The following is a 16,396-nucleotide window of genomic DNA, read 5'->3' as shown; positions in this document are numbered from 1 at the left end:
ACACACACACACACACACACACACACACCTGAACAAAAGCAGCCATGTCGGGCTCCTCCATGCTGCTCACTGCTCGCTCCACTAGTTTGCTGTTGGCCTCCACGCTGTCTCCATAGCAACGCATCAGCTCCTGGGCGTGGCCTGTCTTCTCTTCCTGCTCAGTGCTGATTCGCTGCATCATCGCCTTCAATGTGATGATGATGAAGACAGTGATAAACCACTACAACTATGAGTATTGTTACTGCTGTACACACAACTTGGACTACACAATGTAGGCTACAGTATTTTGATATATTTACAATTTATCAGTATGTAAGACAAATAGTCCAATTATTATATTTTGTAATATGCTCTATATAAATACTTAAGAAAAGTAAAAGTAAGTCAAAAGTGTATTGAAGTACACAGTAAAGCTTTGATGTAAATTTACAGCTACAATCTCTCAGTATTGTACTGTTTTATTGTTATACAGGATCATACTGTAAGTGGCAATGCATTCTGGGAGAAAAGAATGTTACAGTACCTGTTGCGCCTGAGCAGATGATAATCCTGATACACGAGGGTTTACAACACTGCACCATCATTTCCCGTAGACAATTAAAGAAAGTCTGATCCACAGTAACGATCTATCGTTAGCCTCCACCGGAAAGTTAACGATAGTTTAGCTAACCGCTAGCTGAGACAGTATGTAAAAGACCCTCAAAACTGAAAATAACCGTTAAAATATACAACAGCTGTTATGTCAGTTATCCTTGTGCTCATAGAAAATACAATCACTCAATGCTTGTCTTTATTATTACTGTAAAGTCTTAATTTAGCTGTAGCTTTTAGTTTTTCCCACTGTTTAGTATTAGAACGTTATTTTAGACTGAATCAAGCTGTCAGCTAGCGGTTAGCTGAAATAGCTGTTAGCAAAACTAGCGTTAGTTTCCCGGTGGAGGCTAATGGCAGACCGCTACTATGGAACAGATGGTGCAGTGTCATAAACCCTCGTACATCAGGATTATCATCTGCACATTCGCATAACGGACTGTGTAGGCTACTATCTGCAACTCTTACAGATTACAAGTATTTACTGTTAATACCAATGCGTCCTGGGAAAATAAAGTAAAAGGTGGGAATTACACTGAAGACTGTATATTACTGTAAATCCAAGTAATACAGTAAAAGAATTGTCTATTTAAAGTAAAATACCTTCAAACTTAAAACCAGTATGCATACTTTAAACAAAGAGTATTTTACAGGCAAAGCTGTTGCTTTTAGTACATTACTTCCAGTATATTACTGCCAGTATATTACTGCCAGTATATTACTGCCTGTATATTACTGCCTGTATATTACTGCCAGTTTACGGTGAAAAGTTGTGTTGATTCCACCAAGATGATCTTGAATAATAAATGTGTTCATAGTGGTGAGAAAGGAAAACAAGCTGACCTTCTGTCTCTCCTCCAGGATGGAAAACACTCGATTGAACTTCTCACCCACACTTTGTTTCTGGGTCTTACAGTTCTCCTGCAGAGAGAGCACACACAACACAATGCAGGCTCAAATGCTGACCCACTCTGAACTATGAACTACAAACTGTGTGTACGTGACAGTAAAATAAGTTAACACATGCAACAATATTACATACAGACAGACTGTATGCAGACTTTACACACAGAGATGCAGCTTTCTTACAACCTGTACATATGTGTTTAAAATGAAATATCAAAAACAGTTTCAGATATTATTTTGTTAACAGTTCACATTTCCATATTTACCAAACTAGACAGGCTGAGAATCTTCATCTTTCTATGTATAAAACATCCCGTGGTCTGTTTTCTATCAAATTTAGAGGAGTTATCTTGTAGAATGAAAATGTACATATATTAGATTGTCATTTTCTAGATACAGATATAGACTAAGAGTCTTAAACATTTGATTTGAAAGAAAAAATTGTCACTCTTAAAACTGTTGTTTACAATAAAATGTATTTAAAATATATGACAATTTCTTCTGTTCCTCGACATGTACAGTATTTCTTTCTCTTTTAAATTATTACATATAATGTAAGTTTGAACATCAATGCAGCCCTGCAGGTTGCCTACAGGGCTAATAGGTCGGTGGATGATGCAGTCAACTTGGGACTTCATTACATCCTGCAAAACCTCGACTCTCCAGGGGTTTATGCAAGGATCCTATTTGTGGACTTCAGCTCGGCGTTCAATACTATCATCCCGAACATTCTCAGCACCAAACTCTCCCAGTTCACTGTGCCAGCCTCCACCTGTCAGTGTATCACAAACTTCCTGACTGACAGGAGTCAGCAGGTGAGGCTGGGGAACATCACATCCAGCACACGCACTTTCAGCACTTGCGTCCCCCAGGGGTGTGTCCTCTCCCCACTGCTTTTCTCCCTCTACACAAATGACTGCACCTCAGGAGACCCATCTGTTAAACTCCTGAAGTTCACTGACAACGCAACGGTAGTCGGCCTCATCCGGGACGGTGACGAGGCGGCCTACAGACGGGAGGTGGATCAGCTGGCTCTCTGGTGCAGTCAGAAACACCTTGTGCTTAACACGCTCAAAACTGTGGAGATGATTGTGGACTTCAGGAAGAGACCCCCCATTCTTCCCCCCCATCACCATACTCAACAGCTCTGTGTCTGCTGTGGAATCATTCAGGTTTCTGGGATCCACTATATCCAAGGACCTGAAGTGGGAGCCCAACACAGACACCATCATCAAAAAGGCCCAGCAGAGGATGTACTTCCTGCGCCAGCTCAGGAAGCTCAACCTGCCTTTGGAGCTGCTGGTCCACTTCTACAAAGCCATCGTTCAGTCTGGCCTCTGAATGTCCATCACTGTCTGGTTTGGATCTGCCACCAAAAAGGAAAGGAGCAGACTACAACGGACAGTTAGGACAGCAGAAAAGATCATCAGTGCCAACCTGCCTTCCGTTCGTCACTTATAGTCTTCCAGAGTAAGGAAACGGGCAGGAACCATCACTGCAGACCCATCTCACCCCAGACACAACCTGTTCCAGCTTCTCCCCTCTGGTAGGTGCTACAGAGCACTGTACACCAAAACCAACATATTCAGTAACAGTTTCTACCCACAAGCCATCTCTCTGATGAACAGCTAACTTCTTACCAACAGTGTCAGGTTCCATTCTGGTAAATAACCCAATAACACTGTCTCTACAGCACCTGTTTACTGTTTCCACTTATTATTCCACTTGTTTAGTATAATTCTTCATTCCCATTCTCACATCTCATTTATTATTTTTTATTTATTCATCATTCTCATATCCTATTTCAGAACTGTTCATAATGTTCATACTGTTCATACTGTTCATATTGTAATAATAACATGATACTATTTATCCCAGTATCCTTTGCACTATGCTCCACATTTAAATAATTTTTATTGAACTCTTCATTGCACTTATGCCTCTATATTGTTTCTGTTAAGAGTATGTATATATTGTGTATATATTAGTGTGTATATTTTGTCTTGGTTGTTTTTGTATGTGTAAGCACATTGTGAGCAACAATGCTCCAAAGTAAAATTCCGAGTATGTGTCCTCATACCTGGCAAATAAAGCTGATTCTGATTCTAATACTTAAAAAGTACTCGTGATTTTGTATGTTTACATTACCTTTTGTGTGTCCTTATACGGCATTACTATATTTCTACCACCCCCTATCATGTATTTTATATTTCCTAAACGTGATTTCTATTTATGTGTGAAACCTTCAGGTTTACAGTATGTATGGCAATACTCTATATTCTTTCTTTTTGTCAACAGATTTTTACCCTGACTCTGGCTCTCAGCCCAAAGTGGATACACCTGAAGACATACAGCTTTAAGTATCAGCTCACAAATAAGGAGTCACGTGTTCGGCTGGACAGAGATGGTGTAGCTCCTGGACCAAATTTGTCAAATAGTTGTTTTACATGGTTCCAACTTTAATATTTTACCAGTTTGTGCTTTTTAGAGTTACTTGAAGCAGAATAGCAAACAAGAACAAAATCCAACGTGGTGACACGGATGCCGTTGCAAAGGCATTGCTGGAGAAACAGAAAAGCTATCTTGAGCCACGTTTGTCTCAGATTTAATAAATGGTTAGCCACAATGACAACAAGCTAACTGCTATCCATACCCAGCTAGTATCTCTGACTGCAAGCCTTGTCTCCTACAGAGCTGATGTGAACAACCTGAAAACCACAGTGGAAAGCAAGGCAAGTAGTCTTGACAGTCATGGCTTGGAAAGCGTTTACAAGAGCTGGTGGTGAAGCTAACAGACATGGAGGGCAGAAACCACATCTACACTCCAATGGGGCAGCATTGGGGGCAACTCGGGGTTCAGTGTCTTGGCCAAAGACCCTTTGACATGGACCAGGACCAGGGAATCAAACCACCAACTGGCAGGCGACAACTCTAACACAAACAGGAAGTAACGGTGCATTTGTTGGGGACTATTTTCAGTGGTGGATTAATCCACATTTGATGCAGAAGTGTGTATTTGTGGTAGCAGGACAGTGTGTGTGGGATTGAGACAGAATACTACAATGTGTGGTTTGTGTGTGTGTGTGTGTGTGCGTGCGTGTGTGTGTGTGTGTGTGTGCGTGTGTGTGTTTTTTGTGTGTGTGTTTGTGTGTGTGCACGCTCATGGTGATGTAACAGTGTGGCTCATTGGTTTGGATGAATACCTGGATTGAAAAACAACACACACACACACGCACCTCCACGTTTCTGCACGTCTCCTCCAGCTCATTTATCAAAGTCTGGACTTTGTCGTTAACCGCCGCCAGAGAGCTGACTGCTTCATTCAGCTCATCCTGACAAACAAAAGGAAATAAAGTTATTAAGAATTAGGATTAGTAGTTAATTACAGCCTTTAGTCATCTAATCAATCTGTAATGCATGTAGCACAATTAAAAGGTTCAACCCCAACAGGACATTAACAAAACTTAGTTTTTTTTTAGTTTAGTTTTTTAATCTGGCTAATTTAATTAGAGACATGCCCCCCCCCACCACCCCAATAAGAGTAGAGCAGGATTTACCTTCTGCTGGTGCCAGATGTCTGTCAGAGGGGCCACCTGGCAGGCGTGATGAGCCCCAAACACTTTACAGAGAGAACATGTAGGACGCTGACAGGTGAGGCAGTAGATGTTCACCTTCTCGCCCTCATGGTCTGAACACGTTAGCTGAACAGAAGGTGGAGGAAGAGGGCGGGGGCTGCATAGAGAGCGAGAGAGAGAGAGAAAGAAAGAAACACCACGTCTGTAAATACCTGTGTGTGGAAGTATATTTTATATCATAAATGTCTTTGTTGTCTCTGTTCACCTTGTGGCGTTGCTGTTGTTGCGGACTTCCTGTTTGTAGACGTCGATGATGTTCTCAACTAGCAGGTTCCGCGGCAGGCCGTAGACACCGTGGCGGTCCAGCACCACCTCATGTCTGCAGGACGGACAGCGGAAACGCCCACTGTTCACCTGCATGGTGGTGCGGGCCTGGAACAGGGAGGGCTGAACACATACAAGCAGCAGTGGAAGAAGTATATATTACTTTAGTACTAAAGTACTAATACTGCACTGCAAAAAATGTCCTGCTTTGAAAATGTTGCTTAAATAAAAGTCTTTAAGTATATCAGGAAAATGCACTGTAACTGTAAGTATTAAAATAAGAAGTACTGAGTGCAGAACTCTCCTGCCATTGTAGAGAGGGGTAAAGGACCCAACCAGCTGTGTGTTCAATGACATCATCACCTCAGCTGTGTGTTTAATGACATTATCCCTTCAACTGTGTGTTTAATGACATAATCATCTGAGCTGGACCTGGAGCCGTTATATTGTTGCTAGGTTACTTTATATAAACATCAGATTATAATCTACATGTGATTAGTGAGCCTCTCCGGGGAACCATCACCTTTTTGTGGTGGAGAGGTTTGTGTGTCCCTATGAATCTGAGGTCTGTGTTGTCTGGAGCTGTGTGCTCCGGGTAGGGTCTCCCATGGAAAAGTGGTCTCAGGTGAGGGGCCAGACAAAGAAGGGTTCAAATACCCTATGAATACCAAGGTAGAGAGGGAGTGACTTTGCCCGGAGGAAGCCCAGGGCCCCCGTTTGGAGCCAGGCCCAGACGTGGGGCTCGTCGGCAAGCGCCTGGTGGCCGGGTTTGCCACAGAGCCCGGTTGGGCACAGCACAAAGAAGCTACGTGGCACCCTTATCCCATAGGCCCACCACCTGTGGGAGGAACCGGTGGGGTCCACCGGAACATCACCTCTCTGTGGGGGAAGGAGCTGGAAGGTGGAGCGCTACCAGTTAGATCCGGTGGGGCGTACCTCTGCGCACAGTCTTGTGGAACCGAACTGGAACTGTACTCCTGGATAGAGGTTGGACTCTGTCTTACTCCGGAGTTGCCCAGGGTGAGGCGCCGGTCGCGTGTGGGGATACTCACGAGCCCCCGGCTGAGTGCTTCTGCGTTGGAGTTTACCCTGGTGGACGAGAGGGTCGCCTCCCTACGCCTGGGGGTGATGGGGGGAAAACTCTGACTGTTGTTTGTGCATATGCACCAAACAAGAGTTTGGAGAATTCAGCCTTCTTGGAGACCTTGAATTGAGTCCTGTATGGGGCTCCAGTAGGGGACTCCATAGTTCTGCTGGGGGACTTCAACGCACACATGGGCAATGAAGGAGATACTTGGAGAGGCGTGATTGGGAGGAACGGCCTCCCTGATCTGAACTTGAGTGGTTGTCTGTTGTTGGATTTATGTGCTAGTCATGGATTGTTTATAACAAACAGCATGTTTGAACATAAGGATGCTCATAAGTTTACTTGGTACCAGAGCACCCTAGGCTGAAGATCAATGATCGATTTTTTTATTGTTTCATCTGATCTGAGGCCGTATGTTTTGAACACTCAAGTGAAGAGAGGGAAGGAGCTGTCAACTGATCACCATCTGGTGGAGAGTTGGGTCAGGGGATGGGGGAGGTCTCCGGACAGACCTGGTAAGCCGAAACGCGTAGTGCGGGTAAATTGAGAACGTCTAGAGGAAGCCCCTGTCCGACGTACTTTCAACTCACACCTCCGGCGGAGCTTTTAGTGCATCCCTGTGAAGGCTGGGGGCATTGAACCTGAGTGGACAATGTTCAATGTTTCCATTGCTGAAGCTGCAGCGTGGAGCTGTGGTCTTAGGGTCTTGGGTGCCTCAAGGGGCGGCAACCCACAAACACCTTGTTAGACACCGGTGGTCAAGGAAGCCGTCCGACTAAAGAAGGAGTCTTTCCGGGATATGTTATCCTGGAGAACTCCGGAGGTAGTTGCAAGGTACCGACGGGCCCAAAGGGTTGCAGCCTCTGCAGTGACAGAGGCAAAGCATCAGGTGTGGGAGAAGTTTGGAGAAGACATGGAGAAAGACTTTCGGTCGGCACCAAGGTGCTTCTGGGAAACCGTTTGCCACTTTAGGAGGGGGAAGCGGGGAATAATCCAGGCTGTATACAGTAAGGATGGGACGTTCTTGACCTCAACTTGGGAGGTAATAGAGCGGTGGAAGGAGCACTTTGAGGAACTCCTAAATCCAGCTGACACGTTCTCTGTGGTGGAGGTAGAGCTGGAGGATGATGGGGGATTGTTGTCAATTTCCCTGGTGGAGGTCGCTGAGGTAGTCAAACAACTGGCAAAGCCCCAGGGATTGATTAGTAGGTTGACACACCTCTTTAACCTTGCGTGGAGGTCTGGGACAGTGCCTAAGGAGTGGTAGACTGGGGTGGTGGTTCCCCTCTTCAAAAAGGGGAACCAGAGGGTGTGTGCCAATTACAGGGGTATTACATTTCTCAGCTTCCCTGGTAAAGTCTACTCCAAGGTGCTGGAAAGGAGGGTTCGGCTGCGGAATCTGTCCTGGTCGTGGAACAACGAATCAGATCTTCACTCTCACAAGGATCTTGGAGGGAACTTGGGAGTATGCCCAACCAGTCTACATGTGTTTTGTGGATCTGGAGAAGGCGTATGACCGGGTCCCCTGGGAGAAACTGTGGGAGGTGCTGCGGGAGTATGGGGTGAGGAGGTCCCTTCTTAGGGCCATCAGATCTCTGCATGACCAAAGCGAGAGCTGCGTCCGGGTTCTCTGCAGTAAGTCGGACTTGTTCCAGGTGAAGGTTGGCCTCCGCCAGGGCTGCGCCTTCTCTCCAATCCTGTTTATAATATTTATGGACAGGATATCGAGGCGTAGTCGGGGCGGGGAGTGGTTGCAGTTTGGTGGGCTCAGGATCTCATTGCTGCTTTTTGCAGATGATGTGGTCCTGATGGCGTCATCGGTCTGTGACCTTCAGCACTCACTGGAACGGTTTGCAGCTGAGTGTAAAGCGGCTAGGATGAGGTGCAGCACCTCTAAATCTGAGGCCATGGTTCTCAGCAGGAAACCAATGGCGTGCTTTCTTCAGGTAGGGAGTGAGTGAAGGAGTTTAAATACCTTGGGGTCTTGAAGGAGTTTAAATACCTTGGGGTCTTGTGAGGGGACCATGGAGTGTGAGATTGGTAGGAGAATTGGAGCAGCATGTGCGGTATTACATTCCGTTTATCTCACCATTGTGACGAAAAGGGAGCTGAGCCAGAAGGCAAAATCTACTGGGCAATCTTCGTTCCAACCATCACCTATGGTCATGAAGGCTAGGTCATGACCGACAGAAAGAGATCGAGGGGAACAAGCGGCCGGAATGGGTTTCTTCAGGAGGGTGTCTGGCATCTCCCTTAGAGATGGGGTGAGAAGCTCAGTCATCTGAGAGGAGCTCGGAGTAGAGCCGCTGCTCCTTTGCGTTGAAAGGAGCCAGTTGAGGTGGTTCGGGCATCTGATAAGGATGCCTCTTGGGCGCCTCCCTGGGAGGTGTTCCAGGCACGTCCAGCTGGGAGGAGGCCTCGGGAAAGACCCAGGACTAGGTCGAGAGATTATATCTCCAACCTGGCCTGGGAACGCTTCGGGATCCCCCAGTCGGAGCTGGTTAATGTGGCTCGGGAAAGGGAAGTTTGGGGTCCCCTGTTCGAGCTGCTGCTCCAGCATCCCAATACCGGATAACCGGATGAAGATGGATGGATGGATGGATGGATGGATGGAGGGATGGATGGTGATTAGTGAGAAGGAATCTTAATGTGGAAAGTAACCTAAAGCTCTCAGATGAAGGTAGCGGAGCAACTAAAGTAACTAGTAACTAAAGCTGTCTGATGAATGTAGCGGTTTTGAAATAGAAAGTGACGTGATAAGAAAAGACTCAAGTAAAGTACAAGTACCTCAACATCTGGACTGAAGGACAGTACTGAAGAAGTACATGTACTCAGTTACATGCAACCACAGGAAACAAGTCCTATCAAGATGTTGTGATAAAGGATCTACGTGATGATGTCTGATTTATTTAAGTTAAGATAGATTTGCTATAAACAACCAGAAATTTGTATCTAAGAAAAAGTAAAATTATCAGTTAGATCCGCCCCTTAAAACATGGCTGCATGGAGTTAAACATTTCAGGTTAAACTGCTTCTAGCCAACGCTCCACGTCTGCCTGTCAACACGCAACAGTTGGAGCTGCCCTACAACACAGCTGCACGCTGGGATTTTAGTATCGGGGTCACTGGGGGGGTAGAAGCTTCCCAATGTCTCCTTGGGTGAAGTCAGAGCTGGTTCAGGACGGGTTACTGAGCAAGAACATGATCACATCCAGCATGTATACACACACACACACACACAGTAACTTTTTTTCTCAGAGTCTCTAGATGGAAAAAATTATAAATCAATCAACAAATAAATAGGCTAAATAGAAGAGATCACAAGAGAAAACTGAGCAGATGTAAAAAAACGATCAGAGAATTGAGTCAGGGGAAGACGGACAGACAAGTGAAGAAAAACAAGCAGATGAGCAGAGAGACGGAGGGAAGGTTAGAGGTGTAGAGTGTCCTGAAATAGATCTTTGATAAGCCTCAGCTGCTGCTGGGCCTGACTGATTGACACAAACTGACACAAAGAACTAATACGCTACAGACAAAGTTTGATAAGTTGTGTAATGACTTTGCTGTACGTTTTTATCACTTTTACTTTAAGGCTGTTTTTATGCTGCGCCAAGTATTGTTATTGTGATTGTAATTGTAATTTCCTTCTGTTTATCTGCTTTGGCAAATAGAGCTGTAACAAATCAAATTATTGCCGTACAAAGTATTGTCTTAGGAATAATTCCGATTAACAATATAACTGTCCCTTTAAGTCAAATTTACAAAAACAAATATGTACATTTGAATCAGAACAACATTATTGGATGGTTGGACTTTTTTCAACCACCACCAAAACCAAGCGCTCCTTTAATTTTTCCATCAAATTCAACTGTTGAATGAATCCCAGGATACATTTTTGGATTGTATCATTGTATCATAGATAATGTAATAACAAAAGTAAACCACGCCTCTTTATCATCATCAAACATTGTATTGTTTTCTTAAATGAACATAAAACTGATCATTACCAATCAGTCATGAAGACCTCAATTAATCTCATCAATTAATTGCTGTTGAACAAAGACACAGCACACAGCAAGAATATTGCAATTAGACAATTATGCAAACAGGTATAGCAATAATGGCAATATAGCCTTTAAGGTATAAGGGCATTTTTAGATATTTCTCTTTTTGTTATATCCCTGTGTGTTTCATAGCAAAATGTTCAGAACAAACTCAGCTTTCGGTTTAGTGATACCCAAATCAGTCCCAGAGCAAAGTGTAGAGAGATAATTTGGCCCTAAAACTAAAAGGTTGTTGGCTATTTTGAAATGATTAAATCTCTGAAACCAAGCCTGCACTCACTTGTTGTGGTGTTTGAAATTAGTTTTTAATAGTCTTGGGTTCACAAACGTAGCGTAATATATGAATGAAATAGTAAATAGATGTTTAAAATGAAACTGTATGTACATGGGCACATTACACTGTTGTGGCTGGCTGTGGCTCAGTGGTAGAGCGGTCGCCTGCCAATCGGAAGGTTGGTGATTTGATCCCCTTCCTGCAGTTATTGTCGAAGTGTCCTTGGGCAAGACACTGAACCCTGAGTTGCCCCTGGTGCTGCGCATCGGAGTGTGAATGTGTGTGAATGTTTATCTGATGAGCAGGTGGCACCTTGTACGGCGGCCATGAATGTGTGTGAATGGTTAATGTTTCCTGTAGATGTAAAAGTGCTTTGAGCAGTTGTTAAGACTGGAAAAGCGCTATATAAATACATTTACATTTACTATGTGCTTTAATTCGATTTCAATTCAATTTTATTTATAGTATCAATTCATAACAAGTCTTCTCTCTAGACACTTTAGCAGGTCTAGACCACAAGAATTTACACGGACCCAACAGTTCTAGTAGTTCTATTAGCCGTACTAATATGGTCATGGTAATAAATCCCCTGGGTATATAAAAGAGACAGAGAGATGGTTTACAATGTGTTCACTGCCAGCTTTAATCTATAATGGTTTTGTCATCAGTCACAGTCATAGAAAACGATGAAAATGTTTATAGAAACTCCTCCAACCTCTTGTGTTGTAAGATCCACTGTCAGCAGTCAGTGGGAGTTACAACCCCAAATATTCAGTTAGCTGCAGACTCTCTGCAGGGTTCAATTAGTTACTGACTTTTAGAGAATGCAATTTAAAATGACCTGTTTTCAACCTCACACCAGACATTAAACTACAAGCAAAATATGATTAAAAAGACGTTCATGAGCCTCTGCTGCATCTGATTTTAGTGGCCACCACTAAACTTAGTAAAAGGTCTCATCCGCTGTTGGATGTGGTGCACACATTCATGAACTGTACCAAAATTGGTGATCATCTGACTTTTTATCCGACACCATCATGACGTCAACATTTTTATTTATCCACTAATTTGTATAACAATGTATTACAGTAATCCTAATCTAAAAAGTAACTACTGCTGTAGTGGAGTAAAAACTACAATATTTCCCTCTGAGATGTAGTAGACAAATGTAAAAGTACACAAATAAAGTACGTGCATTTTTTTGACTTAAGTAGAGTTCTTGATAACATTGTTAGTTACACACTGCTGCAGCAAAATGGATCTCAACATGGTAGCAAAACACACACACACACACACATACAAACTGAACAATAGCAGTAAGTCCCAGCAGCTGATCTTTGTGTACATGAGCAAACCAGTTCAACATCCACACATCCCATTTTAGACACTGATAATCCACCACACACACACACACACACACACACACACACACACACACACACACATAACATCACATCACATCACATTTCTAAATCCTAAGGTTGTGTGGGGCGTGTGCGTGTGTTGACCAATGCAGTACTGGCTCATGGTATAAAACGTGTGCGATAACAGATGAGACCTACAGTGCATACATGTGTAGAAACACATATATATAAACACATAGGCAGAGCCCCCCCCCCCTCAATGTGTGCTGTCTCACAGACCTGGTAGAGCTCGTTGGCACACTTTCTGCACAAGTTGTGCTGGCAGGGCAGGATGACCACCGGTTTGTTGAACAGCTCTAGACAGATAGGACAGATCAGCTGTTTCTCCAGCGTGGCCAGTGCTGCCTCCCCCTCTGCTCCCCCGGCGCCCTGCAACCAGCTCAGGCTGGCCGGCAGAGACATGGCCTCTCCGCTACACTTCACCTCCTCCTGTTGACATCAAAACTGGTTGATTGATGTGCTGCTGCTTGAGGGAAGGCACTGGTGCCTTTATACATTTAAAGACCTAGAAGTGTAAACTGCGGGACTGTAGCCAGCCTGTGGTGGGTTTGCTAGGGTCAGTCGTGTGGATTTTTGATACATTAGACGGTAGACTATTACATGTCAGCATGTCATCCAGACAGCTAGCTAAACTATCTGTCCAAGATGAGGACTATGGTTACCTGGTCCACAGATCTCTGGAGGGTAAATCCAGACAGCTAGCTAGACTATCTCTCCAATCTGAGGACTGTGGTTACCTGGTCCTCAGATCTCTGCAGGGTAAATCCAGACAGCTAGTAAGACTATCTGTCCAATCAGAGTTCCTGTAGACAACCTAAACTACTTCTGAACGCAGGACTGCCAACTTTTTGTTGCCCAAACCTTGGAGTGAGAGTTGGGGGTGCCAACCTATATATTGCCGTGTACAAAGCAATTTCTTTGGGTCTTTATCCTTCAGGGTTCAAAATGGGATTTGTTATATGTGGGGGGATGGGGCTCTCCCTAGGGGGCTCTGGGGGTATGCCCCCCCAGGAAAAATTGAAAAATAAACCATTAAATGGCACTTTCTGGAGAGTTTTTTTTTGCAAAAAAATCAAGTCTTACTTGATATGTGCAAAACTGTAGGGTTAAGAGCATTTGCATTGTTGTAGTATCAACAGGTATTAAGGCATTTAGCATTTACATTTTTTACATTATTATCTTCTTATGATATAAGAACGGATCCAGACAATGTGCCAAACATAATGAACCACATGAAGAGACAGGAGCATATGTCAGCAACAGCTGAGAAGATTTGGGTCTGTGGTGAACCGGTCCAGGGGTCCCTGCCTGGTGTAGGGACCAGGGACCCAAAGTTAAATTAATGTTGAGGGATTAAGACCACTGAAATTCTAAAGAATAAGAACCATTGAGTTACATAGATTTTTATCTTTTAACCTTTGTGCCAAGGCTCAGTCATGTTGGGCCCTCATCCTCTGTACCCCACTTACTGGGTTTACTTTTTGGGAAAATAAAGACTATTTGTTCATTTTATAAAACATCAAATTAATTATTTACAGTTTCATTTAGAGATGCACCGAGGTTAGAGAAGCACAATAGTGGCCCAACGTTGCAGTATAGTATATATAGTATAGTATATATAGTTTTACATATACATATAATAAATTTAGTTGCTAAACTATATATATAGGCCCATTTGGGTCTCTGGTCTCTGACAAAGTTTAGAGGAGTCTGTACGCTCCTCATCATCTGAGGTCTGCACGGATGCAACGCGTCACTGCCCACAGCAGAGCGGTCCGCTAACATGAACTGAAGTTGCTACACTACCAGCCGCGCTGCTCACCTCTATTGTTACAGAGAGAGTGGTCACAAAGCGACGGACGGTCTGTGATACTCAGAGCTCATACCTGGAGCCAGGGAAATGCACATGGGATGGATCGTAAAAAAAATGTTCTCAGTTTGCGACACTTCGAAACTTCCACAGTCAGGGAGCGCTCTTGAACCCCCCCCCCCCAGTCTCTGAAAGCACAACTAGTCGATCGCAAGTGGCTCAACAGGTAGATCTATAGATAAACTCATCTTTCAGAAATTTGACAGACCGGGTTGACACTTCAGCCTGAGAAATCGGGGGTGTGGCGTGTGAGCGTGTGAAACCAGTCAAATGCGTGTGTCTCACGGCCAATGTGTGAGAGTTGGCAGCCCTGTGAACGTACACATGTTCCACCAAAACAAGTTGCTTCCTGAGACCATTTAGCAGAGGCACGTGGCTCCGTCCGGAGCTTAGCACCTCCCAAGTCGATTGTGATTGGTTTAAAGAAATTACATAAAATTTCCTCCCATCCCAGAATGCTGTGTGGACTCTCAGACCCTCCTCTGCAGCACTGTGAAGGAAGGTCTGACAAAGAGAAACTACCAATTTAGTATCCCACCAAATGTCTCCCCTTCTGTTCCTGAGCAATAACATTTTATTGTCACAGTGAATTTGACTTTTTGGGCATAAAACATTTATCATCATTATCACAGTGAACTTTAACCTTTGACTGCCAAAATCTAATCAGTTCATCATTGAGGCCATTGTCCGTTACTTACCTTCCTCTCCATCAGCTGATGATCGGCGGGTTCACTGTGTCAGCACTTTAGTTTCTCTCCATCATTAAAATGTTAGAGGCAGTTCCACTTCCTGTGTCTGGTCTTTCTGCTTTGTTCAATTAAATAATCATTTAGTTAAGTAGTTTTCTAAAATCCAAACCTGTGAGTCCTGCAGGAAGAGCCGGCTGGACTTTGGCAACTTTGTTCTGGTTTAAGTTAAAAATAAATAGTCAGTTAAACACAACTATTTCTTGTAGTTTCTCAATAATTTCCATATAGCTTTGTGCAAGTTGTATCTGCAAAGAGAACCCATGATGTTTCATTTTCCAGGATTTAGTATAGGCCTATTTTAAAACTCAGCTCTTGTGAAATCTTTGCATGGAGCTGATGACTGTACAGACCAAACAGGCCAACAAGTTCTGTTTCCGTTTCTGGAAATACCTTAACTCATAAGAATAACATAGCTCACTGTTGCCTTGGACAAAGTGTTCATGTCCAGCTAGGTGGTAAAACCATCCACGTCAACACAGAAACACATTGGAAAGTTCATATATCAGTTTCATATCCAAGGTAGGAGGCAGTTTAGGATCTCCTCTTCAGCCCCGCTGACGCTGACTGTCCTTCTCACGGCTCACCTTCCAGTTACTCGTCCTCGCTTGCTCTCATTCACTCACTCCATTCCTTTTTTTTCCACACAGTAGCGACTGCTATTTGTCTGTTTGCAGCTCACTCACCATCAACCGCAATGTGTGTGTCTGAGTGAGAGGATGTATGGGGGGGAGGGGTCAGGTTTCCCCCCCCCACACACACCATATCAGGCAGTGGCCGGTATGTGGACGGATTAAGAGCATGCCAGGCTGTGCTCTTTCTACAGTTACACACACTCACTCTCCTAACCCTGGAGCATTTTTTCCCTGGGCTTTGGAAAACACTGATCCATATTTTTCACAATTTTTCACAATGTTATAGACCAGCCAACTAATCCATGAATCAAGGTTTAATGGACAGTGAGAATACAAGTTTGTTGCAGACAACTTGTTGACCCACCTTAATTACTGTAGGCTAAGGGGAGCCCTGCAGAGAAGTCACTCTACATTGAGCTGCTGCCATATTTCCATGCACATTAGAATGAGACTTACAATTTACTTGTTAAAGGTGCTTTGCTTTTTTGCATCACAGTTTGCTTATATTCAGCATCTAGGAACACCATATACTGTACCACTGACAAACAGCTTCATTGGACAGGCTGTCAGGAAGTTCTACACCCCTCCCCTCCCCCATCAGTGACAGCACCAGCCACTTTATAAAGAACTCTCAACAAGACTTCTTTATATTGCACATTTTTAAAACATTCAGTTTTCTATACTGGTTGGTTTTTCCTTACATTTGCACTATTTAGAATGTATTTATTGTATGGCCTATATATGACATATAATTTTTATCTTCCTTAATTGTATCCATTTCCTATCTTCCATCCATCCATCTTCATCCGCTTATCCGGTATCGGGTTGCAGGGGCAGCAGCTCCAGTAGGGGACCCCAAACTTCCCTTTCCCGAGCCACATCAACCAGCTCCGACTGGAT

At 43.9% G+C, this 16,396-nt stretch overlaps 1 protein-coding gene across 1 annotated transcript in view; it reads right to left on the bottom strand.

Annotated features, from left to right (window-relative positions):
* The window catches only part of trim101 (tripartite motif containing 101), a 21,084-nt gene extending 5,541 nt beyond the window's left edge, over positions 1 to 15,543 (bottom strand). Inside the window, exons 1-7 of the mRNA XM_034876667.1 lie at positions 14,814 to 15,543; positions 12,465 to 12,674; positions 5,338 to 5,519; positions 5,055 to 5,229; positions 4,734 to 4,829; positions 1,435 to 1,512; positions 29 to 184 (exon numbers count right to left, since the gene is read on the bottom strand). Of these exons, the coding sequence (XP_034732558.1) occupies positions 29 to 184; positions 1,435 to 1,512; positions 4,734 to 4,829; positions 5,055 to 5,229; positions 5,338 to 5,519; positions 12,465 to 12,674; positions 14,814 to 14,825 (909 nt within the window). The 5' untranslated portion in view covers positions 14,826 to 15,543. The remainder of the gene's footprint in view (positions 1 to 28; positions 185 to 1,434; positions 1,513 to 4,733; positions 4,830 to 5,054; positions 5,230 to 5,337; positions 5,520 to 12,464; positions 12,675 to 14,813) is intronic.
* Positions 15,544 to 16,396: the final 853 nt, after the last annotated feature.

Source organism: Etheostoma cragini, chromosome 7 (genome assembly GCF_013103735.1).
Source record: "Etheostoma cragini isolate CJK2018 chromosome 7, CSU_Ecrag_1.0, whole genome shotgun sequence".
NCBI classification, from domain to species: domain Eukaryota; kingdom Metazoa; phylum Chordata; class Actinopteri; order Perciformes; family Percidae; genus Etheostoma; species Etheostoma cragini.
The sequence above is the reverse complement of the archived record's forward strand: the minus strand, read 5'-3'. Positions and strand labels throughout refer to the sequence as shown.